This window comes from Suhomyces tanzawaensis, assembly GCF_001661415.1.
Source record: "Suhomyces tanzawaensis NRRL Y-17324 unplaced genomic scaffold CANTAscaffold_6, whole genome shotgun sequence".
NCBI lineage: Eukaryota > Fungi > Ascomycota > Pichiomycetes > Serinales > Debaryomycetaceae > Suhomyces > Suhomyces tanzawaensis.
In genome coordinates this window covers 966,636-994,528 of record NW_017963641.1, presented here as the reverse complement: position 1 = coordinate 994,528, position 27,893 = coordinate 966,636, and the positions used below count along the sequence as shown (strand labels likewise).

The 27,893-nt window shown below is 43.6% G+C and overlaps 11 protein-coding genes across 11 annotated transcripts; 6 read left to right on the top strand and 5 right to left on the bottom strand.

Annotated features, from left to right (window-relative positions):
* Positions 1 to 56: 56 nt before the first annotated feature.
* Positions 57 to 1,745, bottom strand: SRD1 (Srd1p; the record flags this gene model as incomplete). Its single annotated transcript, XM_020210328.1, has 2 exons — positions 57 to 730; positions 848 to 1,745. 2 exons carry the CDS (start codon positions 1,743 to 1,745, stop codon positions 57 to 59), a joined length of 1,572 nt encoding a protein of 523 aa, XP_020063232.1.
* A 110-nt stretch (positions 1,746 to 1,855) lies between these two features.
* Positions 1,856 to 2,477, bottom strand: CANTADRAFT_297433 (uncharacterized protein). Its single transcript, XM_020208307.1, has one exon. The coding sequence runs from the start codon at positions 2,371 to 2,373 to the stop codon at positions 1,966 to 1,968; it is 408 nt and encodes a 135-aa protein (XP_020063231.1). The 5' UTR covers positions 2,374 to 2,477; the 3' UTR covers positions 1,856 to 1,965.
* On the top strand, positions 2,477 to 3,339 carry CANTADRAFT_297440 (uncharacterized protein). The gene has a single exon (XM_020208308.1). The coding sequence runs from the start codon at positions 2,581 to 2,583 to the stop codon at positions 3,037 to 3,039; it is 459 nt and encodes a 152-aa protein (XP_020063230.1). The 5' UTR covers positions 2,477 to 2,580; the 3' UTR covers positions 3,040 to 3,339.
* Positions 3,340 to 3,596: 257 nt separating this feature from the next.
* CANTADRAFT_27041 (MFS general substrate transporter) lies at positions 3,597 to 5,346 on the bottom strand. Its single transcript, XM_020207975.1, has one exon. It carries the CDS (start codon positions 5,207 to 5,209, stop codon positions 3,641 to 3,643), a length of 1,569 nt encoding a protein of 522 aa, XP_020063229.1. The 5' UTR covers positions 5,210 to 5,346; the 3' UTR covers positions 3,597 to 3,640.
* An 837-nt stretch (positions 5,347 to 6,183) lies between these two features.
* On the top strand, positions 6,184 to 6,648 carry CANTADRAFT_7565 (uncharacterized protein; the record flags this gene model as incomplete). Its single annotated transcript, XM_020211136.1, has 1 exon — positions 6,184 to 6,648. The coding sequence occupies one exon, from the start codon at positions 6,184 to 6,186 to the stop codon at positions 6,646 to 6,648; it is 465 nt and encodes a 154-aa protein (XP_020063228.1).
* Positions 6,649 to 8,243: 1,595 nt separating this feature from the next.
* Positions 8,244 to 15,077, bottom strand: FAB1 (1-phosphatidylinositol-3-phosphate 5-kinase; the record flags this gene model as incomplete). Its single annotated transcript, XM_020210432.1, has 5 exons — positions 8,244 to 10,221; positions 10,336 to 11,716; positions 11,828 to 12,839; positions 12,996 to 13,348; positions 13,445 to 15,077. 5 exons carry the CDS (start codon positions 15,075 to 15,077, stop codon positions 8,244 to 8,246), a joined length of 6,357 nt encoding a protein of 2,118 aa, XP_020063227.1.
* A 1,039-nt stretch (positions 15,078 to 16,116) lies between these two features.
* On the top strand, positions 16,117 to 17,530 carry CANTADRAFT_296353 (uncharacterized protein). Its single transcript, XM_020208303.1, has 2 exons — positions 16,117 to 16,617; positions 16,666 to 17,530. The coding sequence occupies exons 1-2, from the start codon at positions 16,439 to 16,441 to the stop codon at positions 17,441 to 17,443; spliced, it is 957 nt and encodes a 318-aa protein (XP_020063226.1). The 5' UTR covers positions 16,117 to 16,438; the 3' UTR covers positions 17,444 to 17,530.
* An 86-nt stretch (positions 17,531 to 17,616) lies between these two features.
* On the bottom strand, positions 17,617 to 18,759 carry CHT4 (putative chitinase; the record flags this gene model as incomplete). The annotated part of the gene is made up of 1 exon (XM_020210321.1): positions 17,617 to 18,759. The coding sequence occupies one exon, from the start codon at positions 18,757 to 18,759 to the stop codon at positions 17,617 to 17,619; it is 1,143 nt and encodes a 380-aa protein (XP_020063225.1).
* Positions 18,760 to 18,992: 233 nt separating this feature from the next.
* On the top strand, positions 18,993 to 21,910 carry CANTADRAFT_295762 (ubiquitin-specific protease). Its single transcript, XM_020208298.1, has one exon. It carries the CDS (start codon positions 19,093 to 19,095, stop codon positions 21,460 to 21,462), a length of 2,370 nt encoding a protein of 789 aa, XP_020063224.1. The 5' UTR covers positions 18,993 to 19,092; the 3' UTR covers positions 21,463 to 21,910.
* Positions 21,911 to 22,136: 226 nt separating this feature from the next.
* Positions 22,137 to 23,296, top strand: ARO3 (3-deoxy-7-phosphoheptulonate synthase; the record flags this gene model as incomplete). The annotated part of the gene is made up of 2 exons (XM_020210426.1): positions 22,137 to 22,191; positions 22,236 to 23,296. 2 exons carry the CDS (start codon positions 22,137 to 22,139, stop codon positions 23,294 to 23,296), a joined length of 1,116 nt encoding a protein of 371 aa, XP_020063223.1.
* A 997-nt stretch (positions 23,297 to 24,293) lies between these two features.
* On the top strand, positions 24,294 to 27,855 carry CANTADRAFT_295440 (uncharacterized protein). The gene has a single exon (XM_020208291.1). The coding sequence runs from the start codon at positions 24,585 to 24,587 to the stop codon at positions 27,774 to 27,776; it is 3,192 nt and encodes a 1,063-aa protein (XP_020063222.1). The 5' UTR covers positions 24,294 to 24,584; the 3' UTR covers positions 27,777 to 27,855.
* The last annotated feature ends 38 nt before the right edge of the window (positions 27,856 to 27,893 follow it).

Here is a 27,893-nt window from a genome sequence, read left to right as displayed (position 1 = left end):
AAGTAAACGTTACCAAGACATTGAACCACCTGAAATTCTATAAAGTCACCAGTCATTTAGATCACGCCATAAGGTCCACTTCTGGCACCACCTCTACCCATCATGGAAGAAGAAGCAGCAGATTTGTTATACCTGTTGGCCACAGGAACAAATCCTTGCTGAACTCTACGCTTCGCAGGGCGAGGGCCACCGACGTTAAAATCTGGATTATTAGCCAAGGCATTGTCTGAAACAGATTGTCTTGCAGGTTGGTTGATTTGTGGTTGTGGCTGGAATCCACCGTAAGCAGTATTTTGTTGGACTGGTTTGTAGTATTGTTGGGATGGCTGTTGATGGAATTGTTGATTCTGTTGGAATTGTTGAGAGTGTGGGGCTTGAGCAACTGGGTAGTAACCTTGCTGGGCCCCGTAGCTTGGATTAGGCGCTCTTTGAGAAACAGAGGTGAAATCTGAGTCCGCATCAGATTCGTTACCACTAGTGCCCACTTGTTGACCATTGTGGCAATTGTTAAGAGGAACTCTTTCATCATCACCATAATCTTCCAATTCAAAGTCATCCATTTCAGTAAATGGTTTATGACCCTCAACTTCTGGATGGTGTTCGAAAACACTGGAGTGATTCATTGGATACACGGGTTCGACACCACTATCTCTAACATGATTGCGTGGGTAAGATAAGTTGGATGGCTGTTGAACACCAGCGGAGCTGGCTACCAAGTTGGGAGCCACGTCTCTCTTGACCAGAATTGGATTGTGAAGAGTATCCACAATGTTGACATTTGGATCGATAGGCGACCTGATGGAGTTTTTATCGTAGTACGAAGAGGTCGATGGAGGATACTGGTTACCTGGGTGAGTGAAGTCATTTGCAGTCTGGATGGCGTCGTTGTAGACCGAGGAATTGCTGCTGTGGGTAGCCTTGTCGTACAGCTTGAACCCCTGGGGCTGTGGAGGAGGGTTGGTTCCATAGGCGGCTCTTTGCTGGTGGGGAGTCACCTGGAAATTTGTGGTCTGGGATCTGTTGTAAGGGTTGGAAGCCTTCGATTCAAAGTCCTTGCTGTAGGAGCTGGAGGTGTCGTAGTTGGTAGGATTGGGGGGAGGGATGTTGCTGATTGAAGCAGGGCCAGCGAAGTTGGAGGAGAATCCTTGCTTTTCCGAGTCGGCACCTGTGACGTATCTGTCGATGCTCTCGTTGCTGTGGATGTCGTCGTTGGAGTCGCTGTTGAAGGTCAACGAGAGGAACAACGACACCAAGGAGATGAGGTTGGCAGCAGCGGCACCAATGAGAATCCAGCCGGTCCAGTTAAGGTTGGGGTAGAACACCAACACCACGATGATGGCCACGATGGTGGTGGCGATAAACGAGATGATGTTCAACACAATGGCAAACAACGCAATGGCCTTGGAGTTGAAGTGGGTGGCCACAATCACGGCAAGCGTGAAGAAGTTGAGCCCAAGCGCGATGGGCGCCACAATGAACACCTTGGCAAGGGTCTCCCTTGAGGACGACAGCAACAACCAGTTGGAGGTGGAGTCATGGGCATCGTCGAGCGAGTAGGGGTAGCTGGCCTTGAGGCATGAGTTTCGCGACGAGAAGCAGTAGCCAAAGATGCCGTACTTATGGGTGTCGGTGGAGGCCAACGAGAACGACTGGACCACGGGAGTGGAGATGGTGGCAAGGAGGAGGAACACAAACGCCACCAAGATGAGCACGAGCGAGAGTGTGTTGAAGCCAGCACGGACCATGATGTAGGGGATGGGACTAGGACAGGCAGCCAGGGCGGTACATGTAGTGCTCTAAGCAGAGTAGATCGCACGCGTAGCAAACGGATGGGAGAGGGCGCTAACGAGGGGGAACAGGCAAGCAGGGATCAAACAGGGATCAAGCAGGTTAAGCAGGTTAAGCAGGTTAGGCTGGGTGGAATCAGAAAAGTGTTGGATCAAAAGCAAACGGAAATGGCTATTATTAAATTTGCACCACCAGTGCGACACTAGGGAGTGAAAACAGCCAGCACTGGGGCGGAGACTGGGCGGTGTAGCAGGCAGGCCGTGCGACATAGGGGCATTTCACGTGCGGGGCCGCTAGCGATACTGCCTGCTGCGTGTCGGGGGCCGGTGGAGGGCGTATGTGCATCTGACACCACACCTTATCGGGGATAGATTGATAGGCGAACATATACGAAAAGGGGTTGTGCGGCGCGAGAGACGACGCGATCGGTTCAGCCTTGCTGGCTTGTAGCAGGGTCGCGGTTTGGTTGGAGATGCGGGCCAACGGGTCCAGTGCTGGTGGTGACTGGAGACCGGTGGGCAGTGCGGTTCTAGAGCCTTGTGGGCCATGTCTGTTGGCATGCATGGGCGACAGTCTAGGAGGCATTCCGCGCTGCGGAGCCCTCTCATGCGGCGCAGGGCGTGCTGGTGTGGGGCATGCGTGATCTGACGCGGCGCGGATCTGGACCAGGGCCTGGGATAGAGAACTAACACTACTACCACCGTGCGGGCTTTGGTATCACGAGTATTCGAGGAATACAAGCTGGGCTGGAGGGTGACACACGCGCATTGCACCGGTGGTAATTGTGCCAATATGAATGTTTCGCTGGGTCGCTCCCACCACCACGCTGGCGCAGGATGTATGCATGTCCACCAATTAGGGAATAATCTGTCCGACACTGATTCGCACTTGACCCGCCACTCCAACGTCTGTCTGATTCCCCGCTGGCGTCGTTACCTTGACATCTGTCCACCTCACGCGATCTTCACATATGGAAATTATTTACTCCTATTGTGTGAGACAATCTGGCAACACCCTATTGTGAGGGCTTGTCGCGGTCAGTTTGGCCACATGACCAGACTTAGGAGTAAGGCGCGAGTGATAAGCTCATCTTGTGGGCTGAAGATAATGCGCGTCTCGAGAGCATGGATTTGGTGCATACTGTCTGACAGCTCAAGCAGACCATACGAGCCGCAGCTTGCATGGCGTCTGCAGCTGGCGTGTTTCTTTCGTCTAGCAATCTGGGTGTCACGAAGAAAGATACGCCATTAGAGAATTTGCGAACAATACATCCGGTGGAGCATGTCACGGCACACCTACAAAACTGGCCCGTACTGAATAGCGACGATGAAGGTATTCTCGGATTGTTGACACGGCCAAGAAATTTATCAGAGATTATTTAATCACGTCTTATTTTTCGATGTTGACTGGCTTAGCGAAAACTGTTGAAATTTACGAGAAATAGGAGCCAAAATGAGGTGTAAACCCTGATTGGTGAGGCTTCAATTCTAGTCCAGTTTTGTGTTTCTACAAGCACTCATTTTTATTCATAATATTCAATGTCAACTGTGCGTTTACCCTCAACAGTAGAGGCAGAAACCAATTGCAGTCTCAGCATCAAGTAGAATCAGTATCGTTTCCTTTATAAACGTAGCTCAATTTAGAAAGGGGGGCTTGCCTGTGCTCGGAGATCAACGTAGTTGTTCTCCATAGAAGCCCTTTTTGAAATGGGGTGCTCGTGTTCTTGCAACTTTGTCAATACTTAGCTCAACATTACTTTGATTTTTGGCATGATTTTTGCAAAAACTACAAAATGACACAATAACGCAGTTCCAGATATCATATTAGCTTTTATTTCCTAGTATCTATAAAATCATAATGGATAAATGAACGTCTTGTCCTCAAGATCAGTAAGATCAAGCGTGGCAATGTCTACCTCAATCTCGTTACCTTCGTCATCCTTAATTAAGCCAGTCTTTTCTCTTTCGTTGAGCTCAGCTGACCTAACTCTGTTTCTTACACTCAAAATGTACCACACTACCCCGATCAAGGCTGGTGCAATTGTGAAACTCAACACAATTTGAACTATCCAAGCAGGGACATACTTAGGTGCGTTTCTGGACTGCCAGATCTGTGGTGAAATGATGTTGGAGATGGAATAGGCAGCTAACACCATAGCGTTCCTGACGAGTCTCTTTGTGTAAGATGACCCAGCAGTGGTCTGGGCGAGTCCAAAAGCACAGATCCAACCTACGCCAAAAGACAGCGAGGCCAAAGTGATTGCCGCAAGCTCTCCAATGGAGTTACTCAACGGGAGAGCAACTGCTGCTATGGACCCGACCAATGCGGGGATCGTAGTCCAAATAATTGTGAAACAGGTCTTGTTCGGGAAGAACACCATGAAAATACAAGCTGTAACGGACCAAACAACCGCAAAACCTGCTCCTGCAACAGAAACCAAAGTAGAGTTCAAATTATTAAGGCCACCCATTTCCTCGTATAACAAATTCTGCTGGTAAGTCAAGTTGTTTGCCAATTGCTGCAAAAGGAAGAAACCACAAATTAAGTAGGAAATGGGATCCTTGAACGCTTCGATGGCATGTTCTCTCTTGAAATGTTTTTGTTCAATCGAGGCATGTGTGGTTCCATGCACTTTTCTGATAGTCCACACCTTTTCCTCGGTGCTCAAAAAGTTGGCCTCAATGGGATTATTGGGGTAGTAGAAATAGACGAAAATTGATAAGAAGAAGGTTAAACCGCCGATAATGATATTCAATACTCGCCAGTCTCCGATGGATGCCTTTGAGTACAAAACACCATAGCTGATGAAACCAATGGGTATTGGCGACGCCATGCAAGAAGCATAAAATATTGGTTGGGTAGATTCTCTAACATGCAAACTTAAGAACATCCCATTGGTGGTAGTGAGAATTGGAATGGACGCTGCCTCAAAGAATCCCAAGAAGAACCGCAACACAATAACTCCAGCATAATTGAATGCAGCACAATGCAAAAATATGACAAGCGACCAAAAGAAACAGATTGCTGCAATCAACTTACTGAGAGGTAATCTTTGGATCAAGTAGGTTCCAGGAACTTGCCCCACTATGAACCCCACGTAGAAAACGGTGTTCACATTGTTGTATTTGTTCTGGTTCAACCCAGTAGCCTCCCAAAACCCCGAAATCGAACTGTAGGAGAGGGTGGCTTTGTCCATGTACATGATCAAATTGATCAAAAACGTGAGGCCAAGCACTCTCCACAAGAGCTTGCGATTAAGCTTTCTTTCTTGTTCTGGGCTTATCAATGGTGTCTCTGCATCATGCTCCTGCATGAACTGGATAGCCACATCAGCATATTTGACATCCACCGCTTTCTGGCCCACCAGCGAACCAGTTTGGACTGCGGAAAGCTTGTAATTGGATTCTTTGCTCTCTGCCATTTTATTATGGTGAGGAATCTTCTTCCAAGGTAAGCTTTAGCCTTTTTATACATTTTGCAGTCATAATGGTAGAATAATTGTGGCTCAAACTGATGCAAGCCTATGAAATTACCAGGAACAACGCGGCTTTACACCGTTAATTAATTTTGGCAAGCGACCACTAATGTAGGATTTAAGCAAATGTCGCACCTCCATTAAGTGGATATCTGGGTTGCACCCAATTTATTAGCTTGGTTGGGAGACAAAGTAATTCGTAATTGACTTATCGTTCGGCTATTTCCCCCAATTTATCCGTTCTGAACACTGGTTCCATGAGAAACTGTTTCTCTGTGATCCATTATTTGGAAAGAGTTTCCTCAAAGTCGATTCTTTTAATTCCAAAGGTCTACATAATAATCGTTTGAACCTTTGGGATACTCATCGATAACTTCTTACATATGATATCGGTGTTGAAGTTTCCTGATGCCAGAAAGTTGTCAAATATCTAATTACATTTTGTCACAAGAACTGATAAAACACGTGAGATTGGAGTATAAAAGGGATTGAGGGATTAATAGTATTAATCTGAACACTCACTACTCTTCTATTACTTGACAGTGAGTAGTACTGCTTGCAAAACCAGTGATAATCTGCATGTAGAAGGAAATGGGCAGCCAACGCATGATAACAAGGATACAGGTATTAACAAACCAGTAGAGGATTTGTAAAGCCAAAATTACTTAATACCCTTGTACACTATGGATACTCTCAAACTTTACTTCTCTGGACCTGAAACCCAACCTATTCTGAGTAAACTAGTACAGAAGAAAGCCTCTGAAGATTCTATTAAACCTTATCGAATCTACTCTGATAAGGAAAGGGAGCATTTTTTTGATGTATGGACTGAAAGAATCGGCGCAAGTGTTTCTGCGGTAGCTCGAGAAGTTGGTATTTCTACAAAAGTAGCTCAGAGATGGGTAAAACAATACAAAGAAATGGCTTCAGAGGAGATACCAGTTGCGCAGAAGAGAGGTAGAACTAAGTACGCTACATTAGGAGAAGCACAGAAAGAATTCCTTCTTGACTTGGTGGATAATGATCCCAACATTCGTTTGGATGACATGATGGAAAGCTTGCAGAAGCAATTTGATAAAATGCAAGTTAGTAAATCTACACTTCATCGGTTCGCAAAAGAGGAATGTGCTCTCACATTCAAGTTTGTTCGTCCTGAGAGGACTTCTGATAAAACTGAACAGAGATTCGAATTTGTTAAACAAATTCAGGAAAATGAAGTTAACTTTATGGAAAATTGCGTAATTTTTGACGAAGCAGTCTTCCATATTAATATAAAGCTTTTTGGAGCATGGGCTCCTAAAGAAAATAAATCTGTAGTTAAAACCCCGACTACACGTTCCGTAAAATTCTTGGAGCAATCTCTACAGTTGGTATTATTCAATTAAGTTTAACAAAACCAAAATCCGTACATCAAGACAAGAAACTAAAAATTGGAAATGATAGAAGCCAAGTTGCAAAAGACACCGTCACCAGACACTCAATCCTGTTCATTTTGGATGTTATGAACGAGCTTGAAGCAATTCCAAGTCTTAATTGTTACTTAGTTATGGACAATGCAAGTATTTTTAAAAGCCAAAGTGTAATGCGGATGATCCAGGGATGTGGATACCGATTTCTCTACTTACCCCCAAACTCTTCGGAACTTAACCCTACTGAAGAATTTTGGCACTTAGTGAAAAGCCATCTTAAAAGAGAAAAGCTTTCGCCAGGGGAAGGTTTCTCCGAACGTATCAGAGTTGCCTCAAAAATTCCTGTGGAGCAAATCAAAAATTGTGTCCAACATTCTGTAAATTGTCAAATATGTCTCGAGAAGAAGCCTCATTAGTAGCTTTCAGAAGAGACTCGTATTCTTGCTTTATCATGCTCAGAGGATCAAACTTACATTGGCGGTATCTTTACATTGTCAGAATCGATACTAGTATTACTTTCTTTAATATTCCTAATTTTTTGCAATCACCCTTGTATTCCAACCTTCGGTAATTTTTAGTACCTCACAAATACGCTATTTTGTGTATTAAAGTAGGACTGTGTTTATTTATCTACAAGTGCATGCTTTTATGTCGTTAGAATATATCCTAGTTGAACTGAGTAGAGTTCACAGAAATTATATATCAAAATAAGTAGATAAATAGGTATAAATAATTACAAGTTGTAAAACTATGTAAACGATTGAGATGTAGTGTTTAAATACCGGAATCAACTTTGTAGGTGGAAGGAATGCTGCTTTGTGCCAAGCTGGAGTTAACAACCTACCAAAAGAGACACATCCATTTAGCAAAGGTGCGACATTTAAATGATAATAGAGACGGAATTGATACTTCGCAGTTAAGCCCAGGATGTGCAATTTCGTATCGGCTGCTGCGAGATGTTCCTTTCAAAATTAAGCCAAGAGAGCAGATAGTCATGGACTAGTTATTTTTCGCGAATGCTAGGGATTCAGGCTTCCTTGAACATAATCGATTATAGCTATTCCAAGCCGATTGGAGTGTTCCACCACAAACGCTTATTGCGTGAACAGTGGAACTTCAGGGGAGATCTGTGACCAAAGATTTACGTGTGAATCAACAGTTCAAATTGATGACACCACAGTGACATTTTTAAATTAGACTAGATTCTAAAGTCCGAACTCAATAAGCAGATCAGATTCACACGGGCGGTATTCTGCTCAATAATATCAAACGGGGTTTGGACCAGGACTGCAATTATGATGGGATACGTTCGCTCTTAACATACGTCCCTCCAAAGATTTGTCTAGTACTGGTATGTATAATTAGTAATCCAACTTTGCAAATACAAACAGTCAAAAATTAAAGATAGCTTAAAGGGACTGTCCATGAAGTATTGAGGCCGCCAATGCTCAGGTCGTACAAATGGCTTGCAAGAAGTATTCGAGAAGAAATCCAGTACAGCTGTTACTAGCGTCATAATCTTAACTATTTTACATTATCTACCTATACCTTGCAGTTTTTTTTGGAAGTAATCACGCCAACTTTGATCCTTCGTACCAAATATCTGGTACTTCTAAGATATATCTTTCCATCGCTTCTCTGAAACGGGCTCTGTATTGCTTTGGTGTCACAATGGTAGGATCCTTACCCTTTTTGTTTCCTCCGATCAAATTATTTCCTTTGACCCAGTTTTCGACTTTCTTGTCCCAGGTAAACGTACGCAACCAGTCAATGATACCGATATACAATTTTTTGGTGTTGTTATCGATCCCAATCACAAGAGAGTAGTCCATAACATCCATGGCCAGTAAGAAACTGGTATCATTGAATAACGAACCACGCAAAAGCTTTTTCAGCTGTTCCTTAACAAAAACAGGTGATTCGTAGATATACTCAATCATATTCTCATCCAACAAGACTTCGTTTTCTTTCCCTGTTTGTTTGACATGTCTGTTTCTCATGGATCCCTTCAAATCAAAGATTCTGGTAGTCTTGTGATTGTAGAACAAGTTCTCCATAATCAAGAAGTCCATCTTGTATGTCTTACCGGTAATGGTGTTCTTAATTTGAATCTGATAGAAACCAAAAATCTTTGCAATAGCAGTACTCAACGTGTTGAACATTGACTGTGAGATGTACTTGAAGTAAAATGGTGCTATGGAGACGAAGGATTCAAGTTCGGATTTGGATAGTTCTTTGACGATATAACGATCATCCAATGTTTTAAGAAAGTTCGAACCACTCTTTCCACCGTTGGAGTTCCACTTAATGCATCTACTAAGACTTTGAATAAAGTTGTCGTTATTACCACATGCTCTTCTAAAGGCTTCAAATTGTTCACTGTAAAAGATCTTGCATGATAAACTTGTATTGCCATCAACGAATTGATACTTCAAGTGATTAGACTTGTTTTTCATCATGATCTTTTCGAGTGTTGTTGGTTCGTTGTTGTCTTTCTTCTTGAACTTCTTTTCAATCTTAATGAAATTATTGATCTTTTTATTATTGATTTCATTGTTCTCCAAGTCAAATCCTCCAGACAAGTCAGTTTCCTTACCCATGGAATCGAGTTTCTGTTTGTAATCATTCGATGATAAGCAGAATGCAACTAACGAACTTGGTTCATCATCCCTAACAATCACATCAGAATCAGCAAATGTATGCTCATGGGATTCCAACGGATAATCAAGGGGATCCCACAATGTTGCAGAACGATCTGCCCAGAAATTTGTTAGTGACTTTAATAGAGTCATTTTCTCAGGTTGAGGAATATCGAGATTCTTGCTTGACAAGGGCCCAGTACTAGCAATTGAAGCACGGTTAGAGCCCCCGGTTGGGCCACCAATACTAGCATTACCAGCTTTGGGGTCTGTTGGGCCAGATGTTTTCTGAGGTTGAGTTCTTATGCCTCGTTTCTCTTCATCATTGACATCGACAACATCTTCAATCTTATCATAAATCTCGACTATTGGTTTACTTTCCACAATTGGCAAAGCTTTGAATTTATGAGATTTTTTCTTCAATTCCTGTTCTCTTTGTCTCTTAAATTCCAAGGAGATTCTATCGATATTCATTTTATCAAAAAGATTTGCCAATTGATACACCTTATTGGTAGGCTGTCCATTTCCATCAATACTGTCTAAGGATGACAGCGAATCTTTTCGAGTTAGGTGTCTGAGTGGAGCAGGTGGAGGTAACCTTTTAATGTCTTCCTTTCTCATTTGATTTCCATTACGTTCATTTTCCAAGAGTTGTTCAATCTTGCTGATACGCTCAATAATTGAATGCAGATAAAGGGAAGAGGGAATCATCTTACCAATTTCTTTTGTCTTCTCGTGGTTCAAGGACGACATTGGAGGTTTAATGACTCTTAGTTTGGTGGGAGTTGATGGTGCTGACTCGCTGGCCAGGTCATCATCTTTCTTGGCGGTTTCTTCATCCACAGCCTTGGTCTCTATTTGATTGTTGACAGATTGATCATCTGAATTCTTGTCGTTCATTATCTTTTCGCTTCTTTTGTCTGACTTAGAATTATCTTGCTCCTCACAAGTAGAAGGTTTGGATTTGGATTCGTTTATTTCATCAAAACTCTCATTTTCATTCTCATTCTCATTCTCAATTGACCTTTCTGCTTTTTCGTTCTTATCCATCAAGAAGTTTCTCAAATGAAATTGAGTAATTTTGTTGATTTCATTTTCAGATGGCAAGAAATTCTTCTCAAACTCGTTGAATTCATTATCCCAACTGACACCCAATTCTTGTAATTCTCTCAACACAAAATTTAGACTTAAATAATCAGTGGGTGCAGTTGAATTATAGATTTCTAATGTTTTATTTTTGATCATTTCAATTTGATTACTCAACTTGCTTTTTAACTCCTCAATCTTTTGAAGCCCATCTTCAACTTTGTCAAATGTGTCCAACTTTACACGATTTAATCGTTTGGAAATACTACTGAAAAACTTCTCAGACTTATTCTGAATACCGGTGAATGACTCGACTTTTAAATTCATATCAATTTCAGGGATGAACTCCAATTGTTTACGAGGCACAATAACTTCGTAATTATCAATCTTGGTATATTCAAGTCTAACAATAAGGTCATTGTAGCCGAAATATCTTATGTGGTTCCTGAAAAAGTCATGTTTGCAGCTTCCTTCTTGAAGAATTATATCTTGACCATAGAAGCACAATTCCAAGAACTTACCAATGGAGAGATAATATGTTTCGTCGTTCATTTTAGTAATTGGAGTCGATTGATCGCATTCTTTGCAATAGCTCCACATAATTCTTTGATTCTTCTGAACATCACGGAAGCGTTCTTCCTCAGGGTCATCTCGTTTCTCAATCTTCTCCAAAATTAAATCTAATTTCCCATTTTCATGAACATACGTTTTGTAATGGTTCAACATGATCTCCCCGCATTCCTTACAAACTTTATCGAAGTCTTGGAATATCTGGTCCAAAAATAACCCTAAACATTTGTCATTGTCAGTGTAATAATCGATAATCATAATGTTAGGACCAGAACATGGAGTTGAGTACTTGATGGAGACTGACGATTGTAAAACATGTATGTTCTTATGGAAAATAGGATATAGCTGATAAGATGAAATTCCAATACAATTAATCCATAGTCTTAACCGTGCTTGATAATCATTGAGTAGGGTATTGAGGTGTGATGAACTAATAGATTTCAAGATTCTGATCATATCATCTCCTTCATTAGGAAGTTTATTCACGTCAATGTTAACACATAACTCTTCTGTCCACGTATGGTCTAGCTTCTCATAATCATTGCAATTTTGGATTGACTTATTTTTTCCAAAGTACTTATGATACTTGTAATATGAATCTATCACATTAACCAAAGGAGTTGGAAGAGGAAACTTTGTAGCAGGCGACAAGCTTATTTTCCTTTGATTGAACAATGTCATGTAGTGGAAAAACAATTTGGTGCCAGCTGCAATTTCAGTACTTGGCACACAAGAGTCCATTTCAGGATCTTCGTTTGTCTTGTTGTCTTCAAGATCAGAGTTGACTTCCAGTTGTTGCGCGAGAATGTCCTCATTAGAAAGTTCAGCAATATTCTGTTTTTTATTAAGTTCATTATTACTCTTTTCCCTGTCAATCTCAATCTCTCTGATTTTTTCGTTATACTCTTTCACTTGCTCATTAGGCTCATCTATCTTATCATTGTCGAAAGTAACTAGATGATTCCTCAATAAACTCTTTTCAAATTTGCTATTCAAAATTCCAGGCAATAAGGTTTCCGTTGAATACTTTACACTTGTAAGAGTATCTTCATTTCCACCCCTCAAGGTGATAGTAAAGCCGGTTTCGATTTCGTTGCCAATGAAGAAACAGTAAGTCTTTATGTGGTTATTGTAAATATATCTCTTCACCTCAAATTTTTTGCACTGACCCAATTGACCCTTCTTGAAAAACAAATCGTTGACTGATTGGAAGATGTTGGAATTGGTATATCTTGAGATTCTTTCAATAATCTGAGGCTTAGCATTGGATATAATAGTAATTCCAGCCTCTTCCAACAAGTTCATAGCTAAACCACAGATTGAATCCCCGATGATAATTATGTCTGGCTTCATTGATATGAGTTTGGATACCAAGTTGGTAATATACACAGATTGTTGGGAGTGGATAATTCTCAAACTGATGAACTGCTCTTTCTGCTTCAAATATTCGATTGGGAACATAAGTAAGGCAATTCTGGGATTCTTAATTGAGAAAGACATTTTCTTTGAATCGATATTCTTCGTAATGAATAAACCTCCCATTACATTAGTTTCTTCGATTTTACCCCCGAGGATCTTTTTAATCTTAACATACTGTTTCACATCCAAAGTATCTGTTAATTTGATCATATTGACATAGTTCAACACCTTCTTTAATTGTACCATCCATTCATCCTGAGTTTCTTTTATATCGCAATCTTCAAGACTTTGTTTTAGAATAAAATCCAAAACCTCTTGGTAAACTTGATCAACAGATTTGTTGAAGGGTAATACATCGATGTATCTCGTTCCACTAGGCGAAGATTGATCGGAAACTTGGAAGGGGTTGATAGAGTAGTGATCTTCAAGATGAGAGTCATCATCGTTAGTACCCTCATAATCATGGATGGTTGTACTGTTGGGCGATAATGCAAGTCTATTCCCAAGCTTTGGGGTAGGCGATAATTCAGAACGAGGAGAATGGAGGTTTGATTTTGAGATCGGCGAGGATGAATCATTACTACCAGACGCCGATTCGATTGAATAAACGGGCTGTACCACATGCGATTCCGTGTCAGTAGGCATTGTGAGTGTTGAACTTTTAGATTTTGAAGTGTCAAGGTTCACAAGACTAACTTTTGGTGAGGTTGGTGTTAAATTTGGTGAAAGTTTCACTTGATTCAACTTGTAATTATCGAAACTTGGTAAACGATTTTGAGTCAAAATCAGGAGGTTTCTATTGGATTTGACTTTTCTTCTTGACCTCATTCTCTCCAAGGAAGCATTTGCTCTTTCCCTTGACCTTAAACTCTCTGATTTCGGAAATTCTTCGAAGAGAATGGGATGATTAATAGGTGGTTGAACTGAGTTCTTGGATCCTTGAAATATTTTAGTGAAAGAACCTGATCCGCTATATCCATTTGTCGAATTTGCAACAGTTAATGACAGTGATTCTACCGACGAATTGAAGTTGTATGATTCTGGAAAGATCTTATCACTAACCATGTTGGGAAACTCTCCCAAAGTAGGCATAACTAAACTGGTATTAACATTAGAAGGTTTTGGTGATAATTGCCCATTACTGTATCCATTATGATTCAAGGACGTGTATAAGGACATCACTTGTTCATCCTCAATTTCACTTTCGTTTTCGTCATTCGATTCTTCAGTATCTGCATCATCATTGTCACTGTTGGGATCAATAGCTTCCTTATCATCTTTGGATTTACTTCCAGACTTGATTCGTAGCTTGTTGTTGGAAACTTTTCTTCCTATTATGTTATTGTACAAATTATTGACATTGTCGTAACTGTTAGTCCTCAGTAAGTCAGGAGATGCAGTTCTGAGCTGAGCATAACTCTTGAACCAGCTCTTATTTGGAAGAGCTTCTGAGGCATGGTGACTGGTGCTTAGGTTCGATGCGCTATTTTGCTTCGAAGCATTCATCCAAGTTGATGTATGATTAATGTATGAACTCTTGGCTGCAGGGATCTCCACCGCCTCCCCCGTTCTAGTTGTTGGAATCGCCATCTGTGGTGCTTTTCTTGGGTATATCTTGATATTTTCTTGAGTAAACCTGACAGGAGTACTTGTTGTGGTGTTCCCCGTGGAGATTGAATTCCGATGCGATGGAGATCCATTACTGACTTCGATAGAAGTTCTTTCCAGCGATCCTTGTTCATTGAGCAAACTATCACGGCGTGAATTAATGGACATAGATCGTATCCTAGTGATTGGATGATTGACCATAAGATTTTCTGGGTTTGAAGCATGTTCGTCAACTAGATTGGGCTCATTATCTGATTCAGAGCTGGAAGAGTCATCACTGAGGTAGACGATAACATCACTGTAACAGGGTTTACAAACTCTTAATTTGTCATGATACAGCCTTTTCGTATTGTGTATGTCACCATTATTCTTCCTTTCTTCTTTATGCTGATTGTACGATATGAATAAAGTACAATCTGCACAAAAAATTTGGCCGCAGAATCTGCAATGATGCTTTCTACGGAAAGCTGTGAAAGGTTTAAAACAATTAAGACAATCGGCCACGAAGGAATTATTCATCCAATATTTACGAGGAATACCTCCACTCTTGAGAGGATTCTCGGATGATCTCTTTGGACGCTTTGTCTTTTTCGTACTCTCAATTGCTCCAGATGTGGTCAAGTTGTTGTTTAAAATGGATTTAGCATTGTCAAATATTACTGTAGACAAGTTTGACGAGTTTTTCTTCTTCATAGTACCATGTTGGTCCTTGCTCCTCAATGCGTAGATAGTAGAGAGGGTTGGCGAGTCTCCAAGATTATTGTTTGTGTATGACCGCTTCAACTCTGCTTTCACTGGGGATGATTTTGCTGTGGATTGACTGTACAATGAAATATCATAACAGCTGGGATGATGATTCGTCGATCCTGAGCGTTTCAGTTCTGGGGGCCGGTCTTGTATAAGCCCATGACTGTGGCTGGGTGAAGAGTTTGAGTTAGGCGTGTTGCCAATCGTTTCCGCGTCCGATCCAGAATCGTCCGAAAGCTCGATATCATTTGGAAGATTATTAAAGATGGAAGAAATTTTACTCAGTAATGTTCTGTCTTTTGCTGAAGATACAGAGACGGGTTTATTTTTCACCATTTGCTTCTTCTGGCCAGGCAAATCGCTGGGAATATCTACCGTATTTGCGAGTGCATTCACATTGATAATAGAACTGGTTACACTGCTACTTCCGGAGTTTGCAATGAGGTTTGGGAAGTGAATGGTAGATAAACGCAACGATTTGTTGTCTGAAGTGACCCTGGGGGTATTCAAGTCTTCTGTGACTGACCTCTTGGGTACGCGATTTTTGAAGTTGTCCTCGAGCTTTTGCAGACCCAACGGATCAGTAATGTTGGATATTGGGGTCATTTGGGGCGATGCTAGACTGGCGCCTGGTGCGGTCACAAGGTTTACTGTGCCCTTGATGTCTTCCTTGTCCAGGGGTGAAGGTACTCTGGTTAAATTTTGCGACACAATTGGAGCAGGCTGTTCCTTTGGAGTGGTTCCACTAACCAACAAGCTGGGAATGTTAACCGGTGTTTCGTCAATTCTGTCATTTTCATCATCTTCTTCCCTCAGCTCAAGCGCAGGGGTGGTAGAACGAGGCGAGGTGTATGTGTAATTCAGCACCAAATGGGAGGCATTGGTGGTGACTTTGCGCAATGTCTTGGTGAAGATCCGGGTTAGGGTCTTTGTGTTCTCCTGTTCTGGGTCAGGAATGGTGGGAAATGACACGAAGTCGGGAAGGTTGCCACCTCCGTCTTCGTCCTCGGAGTTGTTGGCATGGCTAACGTGCCGTGCTGTCGGCGACGACATCGTGGGATGATGGAGGACTGAGCTGCGTAATGTCGGATGTGGTCTAGCGAGTCTGACGACGTTGGGAGGGTAAGAATGGCTGGTGGTGGTTGGCCTATTGGTGTGTTTGGTGTACTGCAGGTAGCGTTCTCGTGTAACCTGCAGCAGCAGCCACGGACTGACAGGCTGCGGGTTGCCTAGGGGGGAGGTGGTGCGGGCCCACCACCATTTTAGGGAAGGTAGGCCCGGATTTACCGCCAGAGGGGTTGGGAATGGCACTGCATAGCGGGAGTTCTCGCTAGAGCTGGCTGGCTACACCGAGGGCCAGTCCATACCCCAACGACAATTGCCATCCCAGAGAACCTTCACCACCTAAAGAATCGCCCCTCTCTACAAAAGCTAATGACACCTGAGCAGTCTCGCCAATGACAAGTTCTGCCCCATCCTCCCCACCATGCTTTCCACCCTTCAGTGCACTTCTTGCCCCAGAACAATTGCGGCCAGTTTCCGTCAACTGCGCGAGTCCAGAAATCAATAAGGACAACGACGACCAGAGTAGTGTGCCCCTCCAATTGTTCCCACCACACTGATCAATCAATCGTGGATTACCGTGCCATACCCACAAACAAACCAGTAACCAGTTATAGCCTGCATCGTGGAACAACATGTCTTCTACCTTGCAAAGACGCCGTGGAGGCCCCAAAGATGTCAGCAGTGGGCGGACGTCAGGGTCATTCGATGAAGAGGAAAATAGGGTGGACCACAAGATCGGCTACGATTCCAAGGATATCGTGGATCGCAGCGTGTTGAAGCTCCCACTCTTGACGTTGATGGAAGAGGTGTTGTTGATTGGATTGAAGGATAAGGAGGGCTACTTGTCATTTTGGAACGACAACATCTCCTATGCATTGCGTGGATGTATTCTCTTGGAATTGGCATTCCGTAACAAGATCTCGTTGGTCAACGACCCTGCCAGAAGAAGATTCGAGTTGAGCGACCGCTTGGTAGAGGTCATTGACTCCGAGCCCACGGGAGAAGTGTTGTTGGACGAGGCGTTGAAGATTATGAAAAATGACGAGTCTCACCTTTCAGTCACCAATTGGATTGACTTGTTGAGTGGTGAGACCTGGAATCTCATGAAGATCAACTACCAGCTCAAACAAGTTAGAGAACGTTTGGCCAAGGGGTTGGTCGACAAGGGAATCTTAAGAACAGAAAGAAAAAACTTCTTCTTGTTCGACATGGCCACCCATCCAGTCGCCGACAAGCTCTCCAAGGAATACATTAAGAATAGAGTCCTCAGCTTGTTAGCCACCAGGAATGTGGATTTGGAAGCACAGGCCAACGACCAGTTCCCGGTGGACACTTCGTTCAAGTACTTGAGAACAATTGCTTTGGTTAGCGGAGCCTACGCTGCCAACGTGTTGGAAAACGTGTTATTATCTTTGAACTACGAGAAGCGAGATCAAGCATTTGCCAGAGCCGACGAGATCCTCAACGATTACGGTGACTATCCGTTCAGATCATCTCATCAATCTCCCTTGGGCTTAGGCTTAAACTTGGGCCAAGAAGTTACCAATGAAGTCGAAAAATGCTCGACCAGCGAGTTGCAATTAGAATTGATTGCAGCTGTGTTGAGCGTATTTGCAAGAATGGATTCCATTTTATGATCATTTCATTTCCACCCGAAAGGCATACAGATTTTATCTGATTACTCCCGGTACAACTCTTACGCTCAACGTACAATGTATGTATATATATAGAGCTGTATGTCGATGAATAAACTTATGTTTTGCAAAGCAACCAGACGCATATTCCATGTGAAGTTTGGAAAGGTAGAATTCTACTTTAGCAATTCCTTTAGATAAGAACTAGATGCGTAAATATCTAGATGATTCGAGGCTTGTTCCAACTTGTCAAATCCACCAACCTGGTCAACATAGTTGATGATCAACGATCTGTCGGGATCGACGTTTTCGCCACAAGAATCCCACCACATGCCTCCTCCCAATCCATTCAGCTCAGCATATTTGGCTTTTATACGTGCCGACTGGTGATTATCGTAGGAAACCCATTTTTTGGCACTTTCGTCGTAGCAGTATGCGGCCACCTTTTTGTAATCAAAGTACTCCTTCCCCACAGGGAGGGTCTTGTAGTCGAGAGTGTCGTTACCTCCGCCATCCTTAGAGAATGCCTGGCCAATTTCCCCTTTGATCACGCCATTAAATGACCGACCATACATTGGCATACCCATCACGAGCTTACTTGCTGGGACTCCGCCCTGGATGTACCGATTGATAACCCCACTGGTGCATAAATCGTTGTCGCCATTATTGCCGAACAAGTTCGAATGGAAGCCCGTTTTGCTGGACCAGCCTGACCCGGCGTAGTCATAGCACATCACGTTCCAGAAACTTAAGTAGCGGTCGATTCCGGCAAGATCAAGCACGTCAATGTTCTCGTTGCCTGCTGGCGCTGCTATCGTCAAAATCAAGTCGGAAGCAACGGTGTCCAAGCGCAAGCGGACTCTGTGAAGAAGCTGCTGTAGCATAAGACTTTCCTGGCGAGATTTGGGGTACTCCCAGTCGATATCGATGCCGTCGAAGCCGTACTCCACCACAAACTGCACTGCTGTGTCCACGAATCTGTCGAGCTTGTTGGGATCTGCCACCACTGCCTGGAACAAGTGCTCGGTTCCCCACCCGCCAATGGACATCACCAGCTTGAGGTTACGGTTCAATTGCTTGAGCTGGAAGATCTGCTGCAAGCTGCCTGTGACTTGTGAGCCTGGCTGGCTGGGCGATTCCAAGGGAAGCTGTTTGTCACACCATTCGTCGCTTAGCTTGACTGATCCCGTGGCGACATCGATGGTAACAAACGCATAGAAGAGGTGGGTCACATGCTTGACTGCTATATCGACTGCAAAGTGTTTCCGCTGGTACACTGACCAATTGGCAAAGTATACACACGTCTTATGGGGGGTCATTGCGGTGTCTCGTACTGGCACCAGGAATTGGTGCGCTACAAATATCGCAGCCATCAGGCGCAGCAGCCACCAGCAGTTGGTGCTAGATGATGACCAGGGCAGTGTGAGGCAGGCAGCTACTGCCACCCACATCTGAAGGCCACACCAGCACGGCTACATCCCTCCTGCCTGCTCCTGCTACGGTTACTACGAGACTAGAGTGCCCAGTGCCAGTAGCTACTTCATTTGCTGGCGCCGTCCCCAGCATTTACTGCCGCTCGCACCACCGCGACCAAACCATTTGGTCGTGCCCTCAGGCGCTAACAATCATTTGCCCTTACACCAACGCCACCAATGCCATTAGATATCCCCCCAGACATCCCGCAAACAGTCCCTGCCCGGGCCAAGATATACAAGGATGACTGCATGTACAGCTTCGACACCCCCGAGTCCAACGACTTGGGGTTGGACGTGGATCTCCGGTCGTACCAGGCGTTTGCGAGAACGCCATCGACCAACTTCACGTTGCAGAACTTCCAAAAAACAGGCAACTACTTGTACTTGAACATCAACAAGACCTTGAAGCCTGAGGGTGACCGCAACGCCTTGTACAATGAGCACGGCGAACGCAATTCCAAGCTCGCCAAGCTCGAGGTCAAAGACGTCAACGAGGACGACTTGTTCTCCACGGAAATCTCCATCTACAACATAAAGGAAGACAGATCGTACGCATTGTCGGAATTGACTCCCTCGTTCCAAAAGCTCGTGGACGACATCTTGAAGCACAACTCCTCAGATAGAGCCGACGAAATCAAGCAGTGGGAACAAGAAATCCTTCCTTGCGAACACTCGTTTGATTTGGAGCAATTCAAGCCTACCTCTGAGTTGGACCTCACTCACTGCTCTCAATGTGAACTCAAGGAAAACTTATGGATATGTTTGCACTGTGGTGCATTAGGTTGTGGAAGAGAACAATTTGGATCTACTTTGAAAGGCAATTCCCATGCCTTGAAGCATTTTGAAACCGCAGAGCATCCAGTCGCAATCAAGCTCGGTTCCCTCTCTGCCGAATCAGAAGATAGCTGTGATGCCTACTGCTACAAATGTAACGACGAAATCAAGGTACCCAACTTATCTGCAAAGTTATTGACGTTTGGCATTGACTTGAGAACCACCGTCAAGACCGAAAAGAGTTTGGTAGAATTAAATATCGACCAGAACTTGAACTGGGACTTCAAGCTTGATGGTGCTAACGGTGAGAAGTTACAACCTGTGTTCGGGAAAGGGTTGACAGGTTTCAAGAACTTAGGGAACTCGTGTTACTTGAACTCAGTTATTCAAGCTTTGTACAGTGTTCCAGAATATCAAGAGTACTTCAAATCCAAAGAATTTCCTGATATAAAAGACCCAGCTCATGACTTGACTACTCAGTTGATAAAGATATACGATGGACTTTTGAGTGGTAAATATTCGCATCCAGGATCTTTGAAAGGAGATGATTACCAAGTCGGTATCAAGCCCTCCGCATTTAAAACTTTAATTGGTGAGAACCACCCCGAGTTCAGCACCCAAAGACAACAAGATGCTCATGAATTCTTATCATATTTCCTTGACAAGACCGATAATGAGCTTGGAATTGAACTTAATAAATCGTTCAAATTCTTATTAGGTGATAAGGTTATTTGTAGCCAGTGCTCAAGTGGAAGTATTAAAAACGAATTGGCTGACAATATTTCGGTTCAAATTGATGACCAAGTGATAAAGATTGATGAGGAAACTGGCAAAAAGGTATACAAAACATATGAGCTTCAATCAGGATTATCTTCCCTCTTTTCTTCGGAATTGATTGAAGGATATAAGTGCAGCAGTTGCGGAACAGAACCTGGTGCTGCTTTGAAGTCTAGTGGTTTTGTATCGTATCCCAAGAATTTGGTGGTTAATGCTCAAAGAATTAAATTGGAAAATTGGGTCCCCGCGAAGATTGATGTTCCAATTGCAATCCCATATACTTTAGATGTTTCCGAGTTCCAAGCTCCAAAATTCGAGGCTGGAGAATCTCAGTTGCCACAAGAAGAAGAAGATGCAAAGGATGGAGCACCATCTTTCACAGCCAATGAAGAAGCTATGACCTCGCTTTTGAGTATGGGCTTCCCTGAACCCCGTTGCTTGAAGGGATTATATCATACCGGCAATAACAATGCTGAAGACGCCATGAACTGGATTTTTGCACATATGGATGATATTGACATTGATGACCCATTCGTGGTACCTCAAGCAGCTGCTGAACCACAAGGCCCATCTGAAGAGCAGATCGAGGCCTTGAGTGTCATGGGCTTTTCGCATCAACTCAGCAAGAAAGCGTTATTGCTGAATAATAACGATGCAAATGCAGCTGTGGAATGGCTCTTTGCTAATCCTGATGATGACGGCGTAATTGACGAAGCAGCGAAGCCAGCGCTCGATGTGGCCCTGGAAAAACGTGCATTGACGGAAGAGCTTCTCAACCAATCTACCTCAAATGGTAAGTACGAGTTGCAATCGGTCATCTGCCACAAGGGAACGTCTCCCCACACCGGGCATTACGTTGTGTTCATCAAGAAGATCATCGATGGCCAGGATCGTTGGGTTTTGTTCAACGACGAAAAGGTGGTTGTATGTGACGAAAACAACCTCCTGGACATGCGTGATAACGGCTACATCTACATTTTCAATAGGAAGAATTAGATCGGGGTGCTTATGACGCCTCAACTCAGAGTAGGCATTTCATTGGATCCAGTTACTAATCCCAACGCCCCTGACTCACGCATACCTCCCATCGCACCAACGTACATATGTCATAGTCCACTGACCCATCGACATGCCATCTGCCATCTATTTGTAGCCCTGCCGACAATCAATCGGGGCTATTGTCTCTCCGAAGACACATTCAGTTATCCTGCAGATAGTTATCAGACAGCTGTGCCAGCACACCCTTATTTTCACCACATTTCCCATGTGGGCCCCAAGGGGCAGGCCCGAAGTTCCGATAAGAAAGTTGTTTTCATGTCGGGAATTAAATGCCGTATTTGGGCCCCATTCCGGCCATCTTTGGGCCATGTTTGGAGCTTAGGAAAACACCATAGTGGTATGCCGAGGTTAATTAAACAAAGAAGCGTCCAGCACCATCTTGCAGGCCGTATAGATGCTGTCACTCGCCTACACTTACTTTCTCCGGCCTCCAATGACAGTAGTGAAATTAGTCACAAACGCAAAATTACTCGACTCAGAATCGTCGAGGGTCGCGTTACACAAAGCCAGGTGAAAAATGACTAACTTCTAGGTACATAAGAAGGCAGGTGGCTCCATCTAAAAGTCCCCGCCCACTAGCAACCCGCTACACCACCGACATACTAACAGATATGTTCATCACAAACGAACACGTTGGCGACAGAAGCCGCATGGAAGACTGGAGAAGTAAGTATGGCAGCACAAATATCCAAAGCATCACTAACCCATAGTTCGTGGTTACGACCCATTGACCCCACCTGATTTGCTTCAACATGAATACCCGTTGACCGCAGAATCCAAGAAGATCATCACAGAGGGAAGAAACCAGACTGTCGACATTTTGAATGGCAAGGACGACCGTTTGGTGCTTGTGATCGGACCTTGTTCCATCCATGACCCCAAGGCGGCCTTGGACTACGCCCAAAGATTGCACAAGGCCAGTGAAAAGTATAAGGGCGAGTTGCACATCGTGATGAGAGCCTACTTGGAAAAGCCTCGTACCACTGTCGGCTGGAAGGGGTTGATCAACGACCCTGAAATTGACGGTTCTTTCCAGATCAACAAGGGTTTGAGAATCGCCAGAAGCTTATTCGTGGAGTTGACCTCCATGTTGCCTATTGCTGGTGAGATGTTGGACACCATCTCTCCCCAGTTCTTGTCCGACTTGTTCTCTGTCGGTGCCATCGGTGCCAGAACTACTGAGTCCCAATTGCATCGTGAATTGGCTTCCGGTTTGTCTTTCCCAGTTGGTTTCAAGAACGGTACTGACGGTACCTTGGGAGTCGCTGTGGACGCCATGAGATCCGCTTCTCACCCACATCATTTCCTCAGTGTCACCAAGCCTGGTGTTGTTGCTATTGTTGGTACTGATGGTAACAAGGACTGTTTCGTGATTTTGAGAGGAGGAAAGCAGGGCACCAACTTCGACGAGAAGTCTATAAAAGAAACCAAGGCACAATTGCAAAAAGCTGGTGTTATTGACGAGACCGCCAGCACCCCAAGAATCATGGTTGACTGTTCTCACGGTAACTCCAACAAGGACCACAGAAACCAACCAAAGGTTGCAGCCGAGATCGCCAGACAAATCAGAAATGGTGAAACTGGTATTTGCGGTTTGATGATCGAATCAAACATCAACGAGGGCAGACAAGACGTGCCAGCCCCAGAAGATGGAGGCAAGGACGCTTTGAAGTACGGTTGTTCCATCACCGATGCATGTATAGGATGGGAGTCCACCGAGGAAGTTTTGGAAGAGTTGGCTTCCGCCGTCAAAGCCAGAAGAGCCTTGTAATGTACATAGACCATGCGAGCGTGTTAATATAAGTACTGCTGACTGATTTGTATCCCAGACTGTAGGCATATCAATATCCCAATATAACTAACACACAGAAAATTTCCTAAGAGTAGGTATATGCGAGCGTCGCTAAGTTGATCCTAGCAACCACCTCGGTATAGGCTGGTTCGGGATATCCCTAGTCCAGATTAGCTGGAAAAATCATAGTAGTAGCCTGTGCTATAAATAGAGGCTTCTAAAGGAAAGCGATAGTTCAGGAAACACGAAGACTGTGGTAGATTTCCAGGAACCCGAAACTCAAACTAGCCACCGAAAAATACTCTAAAATCATTTAAATACTTTAAAAGACTTGTGGGTATTTGTTTCGCTAGAAAGCAAACATTATTAGTGTATAATATCCCACAAAGAGATCTTGGTAAATAAGGTTTATTTTGGCCAGAGTCCGTCCTGTACCCAGATGGATCAGTCAGGAATGTATGTTTTAGGTGCAAATATTTGTTCTAATATTAGTTGTAGATGATCAGGCGGTGTAGAGAAAGTGTGTAATGAACTTAAGATATGCAAAGATGTAGGTAAGGTTCTAATCCAATAATATGCACAGCAGCTTGGATAACAGTCGATAACATGGACAGTTTGAGTGAATACTGGGAAATAGATGTAACTACGCCTAAACAAATGTAGCAAGGGCATATCCCAGAGCATTCAGTGGATATCATAATTTTTACCAGACCCAACGTATTTCAACGTCGCAAGGGCCATTTCCCCAACACAATCCTGTCCAGGACAGGAGCCAGTGACTTGCGACTTGACAGCTGACTCGCGACTTGACAGTCTCTACTAATTAATAGATACACCAATAGAAAGTGATATCTGCTGCTCTTTCCGACAAGTATCCACGGCCTCCGGCTCGCCAGAGCCTCCGCCTCCGCCAGCCCATCAAACCGCGTGGTTCCACCCATAAGCCCCAACTGTAGCCTGGCATTTCCGGCCCTGGTCTCACTGCCACCAGTCGCGTTCACGTGCCTATCCCTGTAAGCGTCATGACAAGGGTATCACGCTACCTATCTGGCCAAAGCCTGTTCTTCCTGGCCTTTGCCGTCCCCACTGTTTTGCCTCGAGCTCCCGATAGTGCTGTACTTCCTTGTGGTAGCGCTCTAACCGGATTATTGCAGTAGAGGTTTTCTCGTCCCATAATTCAAAAATAACTGGTTGCCTGCTCAATTGTCAATTAGTAACAAGCTGACCTACCACATCCACCACACCCTGCTCCTGTCCCATCCCATTCATGAGGTCGTTCATCAAGGCACATAGGCGGGGGGAGTCGGCAAACTCCGACTTTTTTGAGCTGGAACCAGAACCCAAAGCTGTTCTCACTCACAAGACCACACCAGTTCCATCACCCGTCATTCCCAATGGACCCTTCACTCCTCCCAGCACCGTGAATGTCCTGGGCAGCAGTGGAGCTGGCCAGGCCTCGCTCAGCTCGCCCAAGAAATTGCTCACGCCTATCAAGAAGATGTTCTCGCTGACCCACTCCAAATCCACTATCACCACCCCCAACTCCAACGATAGCCTCCAGAACGTGGTGGACCCCAGAAGCAAGCGCAAAATAAGAACCCACCGCCACACTCGTAGCCAGGGCTCGGTCTCCAACATCTCCGATCTCATACATCCCGATTCCAACATGGCCTTGGATTCAAAGTCTCTAGCAACCGCTGCTGCCGCTGCTGCTACCTCCAAATACTCCAAACAATTGGGTCCATCACCAAAATTCCATACTTCTGCATCCTCACCATCTTTGGTCAACTCCTACAGGCATTCTGGGGTCCCTGTTTCCCATTCGCATACGTCATTATCGTCATTCCAGTCGTCCGGCTCCCATCCCAGCACGACTCAAACCAAATTGAATCCTCCCATCAACCTCCTTGAACATACCAAGTCCCAAGTTATCCAGGACAGCATTGAAGAAAGTAATGAGTCTTCCAACCCGATCGAAGATCAGCCCAAACTAGACACCAAGCTGGTCAGCTTCGATCAGTACATCCAATCGCCCCCACCTTCTCATACCAAAAAGTTCTCAATCCATGACAGTGATAATAATCTCGACGGTGACTATGGCAACGAATTGGAGGAGGAGTACGAAGGTGACGACTCGGACTCGTCTTCGTCGCAGTTCTCCTTTGTAAAGGACAGCAATTGTGGAAGAAACACTTCAGTTAAATACTATAAGGTTGTCAAAAGTTCGAAAGCCAGCGAAAATGACTTCCAGCAACTGAACACCTTCAACGAGAACGACTTGGGTATTGATGTTGATGAATTTTCTGACTACGATTTTGAAAACAATGGTATGGATGATGATTATGATGGCGACTACGGTGACGAAAATGAAAATGACGTTCAGTATAACAAACTATTTGACGATGAGGATGAACCAATAGATGTATTACCGCAAAGAAACCATAGCTTTCTGGAGAACGAACATCACGGAAACCTACATGGAGAACGTAATTCGACTTCGATCTCGGATCAAAATTATAATAGCTTGGAAATTGACGAAGATGAGCTGCAAATACATGAGGATACTGATGATGATGTTCCTTACAATTCGGCCATATTGGATGATCCGGCGGAAAGAACCATCGATGGTGGTTTCAAAGACTCTGAAGCATCGAGGCCGATTGAAGACTCTTTTGCAAACAACACATTGACTCAAAAGCAACCACTCGGACTAATTTCACTCGGACAATTGGAACAGAAGCATTCCATTTTCAATAAGTCGTATCATTTGTCAATCCAAGGTGTTGAATTGTTCGACGACTATGATGGCGTTGATACTGATGCTTACGGGGATGACATACTAGAAAACTATTTGGATGTGAGTAAATCGCCTTCATTAGAAATTACTGGTTCCTATTCAGGTGCTTCTGAAAGTACGCCAGATCCTTCATCCAACGATAATTTCTATGAGGTCAGCAGCCCGATTATAAATGGGTTAACGATCGGAAATAACTTGAGACACAGACTCCCCCGATTAAACAGCAATGATTTTGAGAAAGAAAGCTACAACATAAGCAATATGTACATCAACAGATCAGTACTAGATATCGAGAATGAGCCACAAAATGGATTCTTTGATCTCCCTAAACACCTGCCTCCCCTTCATGGAAATATGCTCGGAATGAGAAGCTTGCGAAGCTTTCATGGGTCAATCAGTGATGATCTCAATACTACAATTCTTGAAAAAACTGAAGAATTTACGAAGTTCACTGAGTCACGGAAAAGTAGTGCAATTAAGGCCCATATTGGATTAGGAATTTCTGAAGAGGTCAAAGTAGAACCTGAGCCTGAGCCTAAAAAGAAAAATGATACCCCGAACCCCAGGTTGTCTGTTATCGAATTAATGAGCTTATTAGGTGGTTTAGAAAAACCAAAGGAGAATGATAATGAAGAGAAATCGGAGGAAAGTGTCCGGAATTCAGCCTTGTCAAGTTTAGAAAAGTCAGACTCAGTTTCACAAGATGATACTAAGAACAGGCTGTCCATCATAGGCATGATGAGTATTCTCTCAGACCTTGAAAAAACTCAAGCCAGCATATTAGAAGAGAACAATAGAGCAATAGAGAAGGCACAGCAGAATAGAAAATCTATTTTGGACATGATGTCAACTTTATCTAGTTTGGAGACTTCGGCGAACACTGAAGAAGAAGCCAAAAATAAGAGGAACTCGATCAACAATATGATGCAAATTCTAGCAACTTTAGACTTGACGGGCCCCAATAGCTCTAGCAATTCTGAGCAATCAAGTTTGAGAGCACAAAAAGCTCCCAGAAAGGGAATTATCCTGAAACTCAAGGAGGATGGAAAACGGGATAAAAGATATTCGTGGTTCAATAATGACGAATCGGTGAATTTTAGTTCTCTTAAACCTCCAACTGAGGTCAAGTTAGTAAATCCGAAGGAAACAAACTATTCTGAAAGTGAAACTGAGACTCTGGATGCTGAAGCATATAATCGCACGTTGGATCCAGACTTGCTTGATGAAATAAATCAACTTCCTGAAGATTACGATTTTGAAGAAGATAATCGACAAAGGAATACTGAATCTATTCAAGTCCCAGCCTTTTTGAGGTCTAATTCCTACAATAATAAGCCTGTTAAAGCGTTGATTGATAACAATTACCAATGCAACAAAATCGAAACAAGCAACAAGACCGTTACTTTTTACAGAAGTAACAGTAGTGGGAGTACAAATGAAACTGCTCGTGTCAAGAGTGTGAGTAGAGCTCCCTCAACAAGATCGATTAATTCATTCACTTCTGTGAATGAGGAAGTAGAGGAAGAAGACGATGATTTTTCGCATGGGGCTGACAAGGGTGAAACATCCTATTTCTTTATGGCACATCGCAAAAAGACCCCCTTGGCTTATAAGCTGAGTCACAGCACTACTTCCCAGAAACCAACCATTCTGTTCAGGTAAGAATCTGGATTAAAATCCCAGACACTGTTTCAAAATGTATTCACCTAGTTGGCTATTATGCGCTGGCATCGTATAGCTCCTACTCTACTACACATCATGATTAATAATAATTTTTTC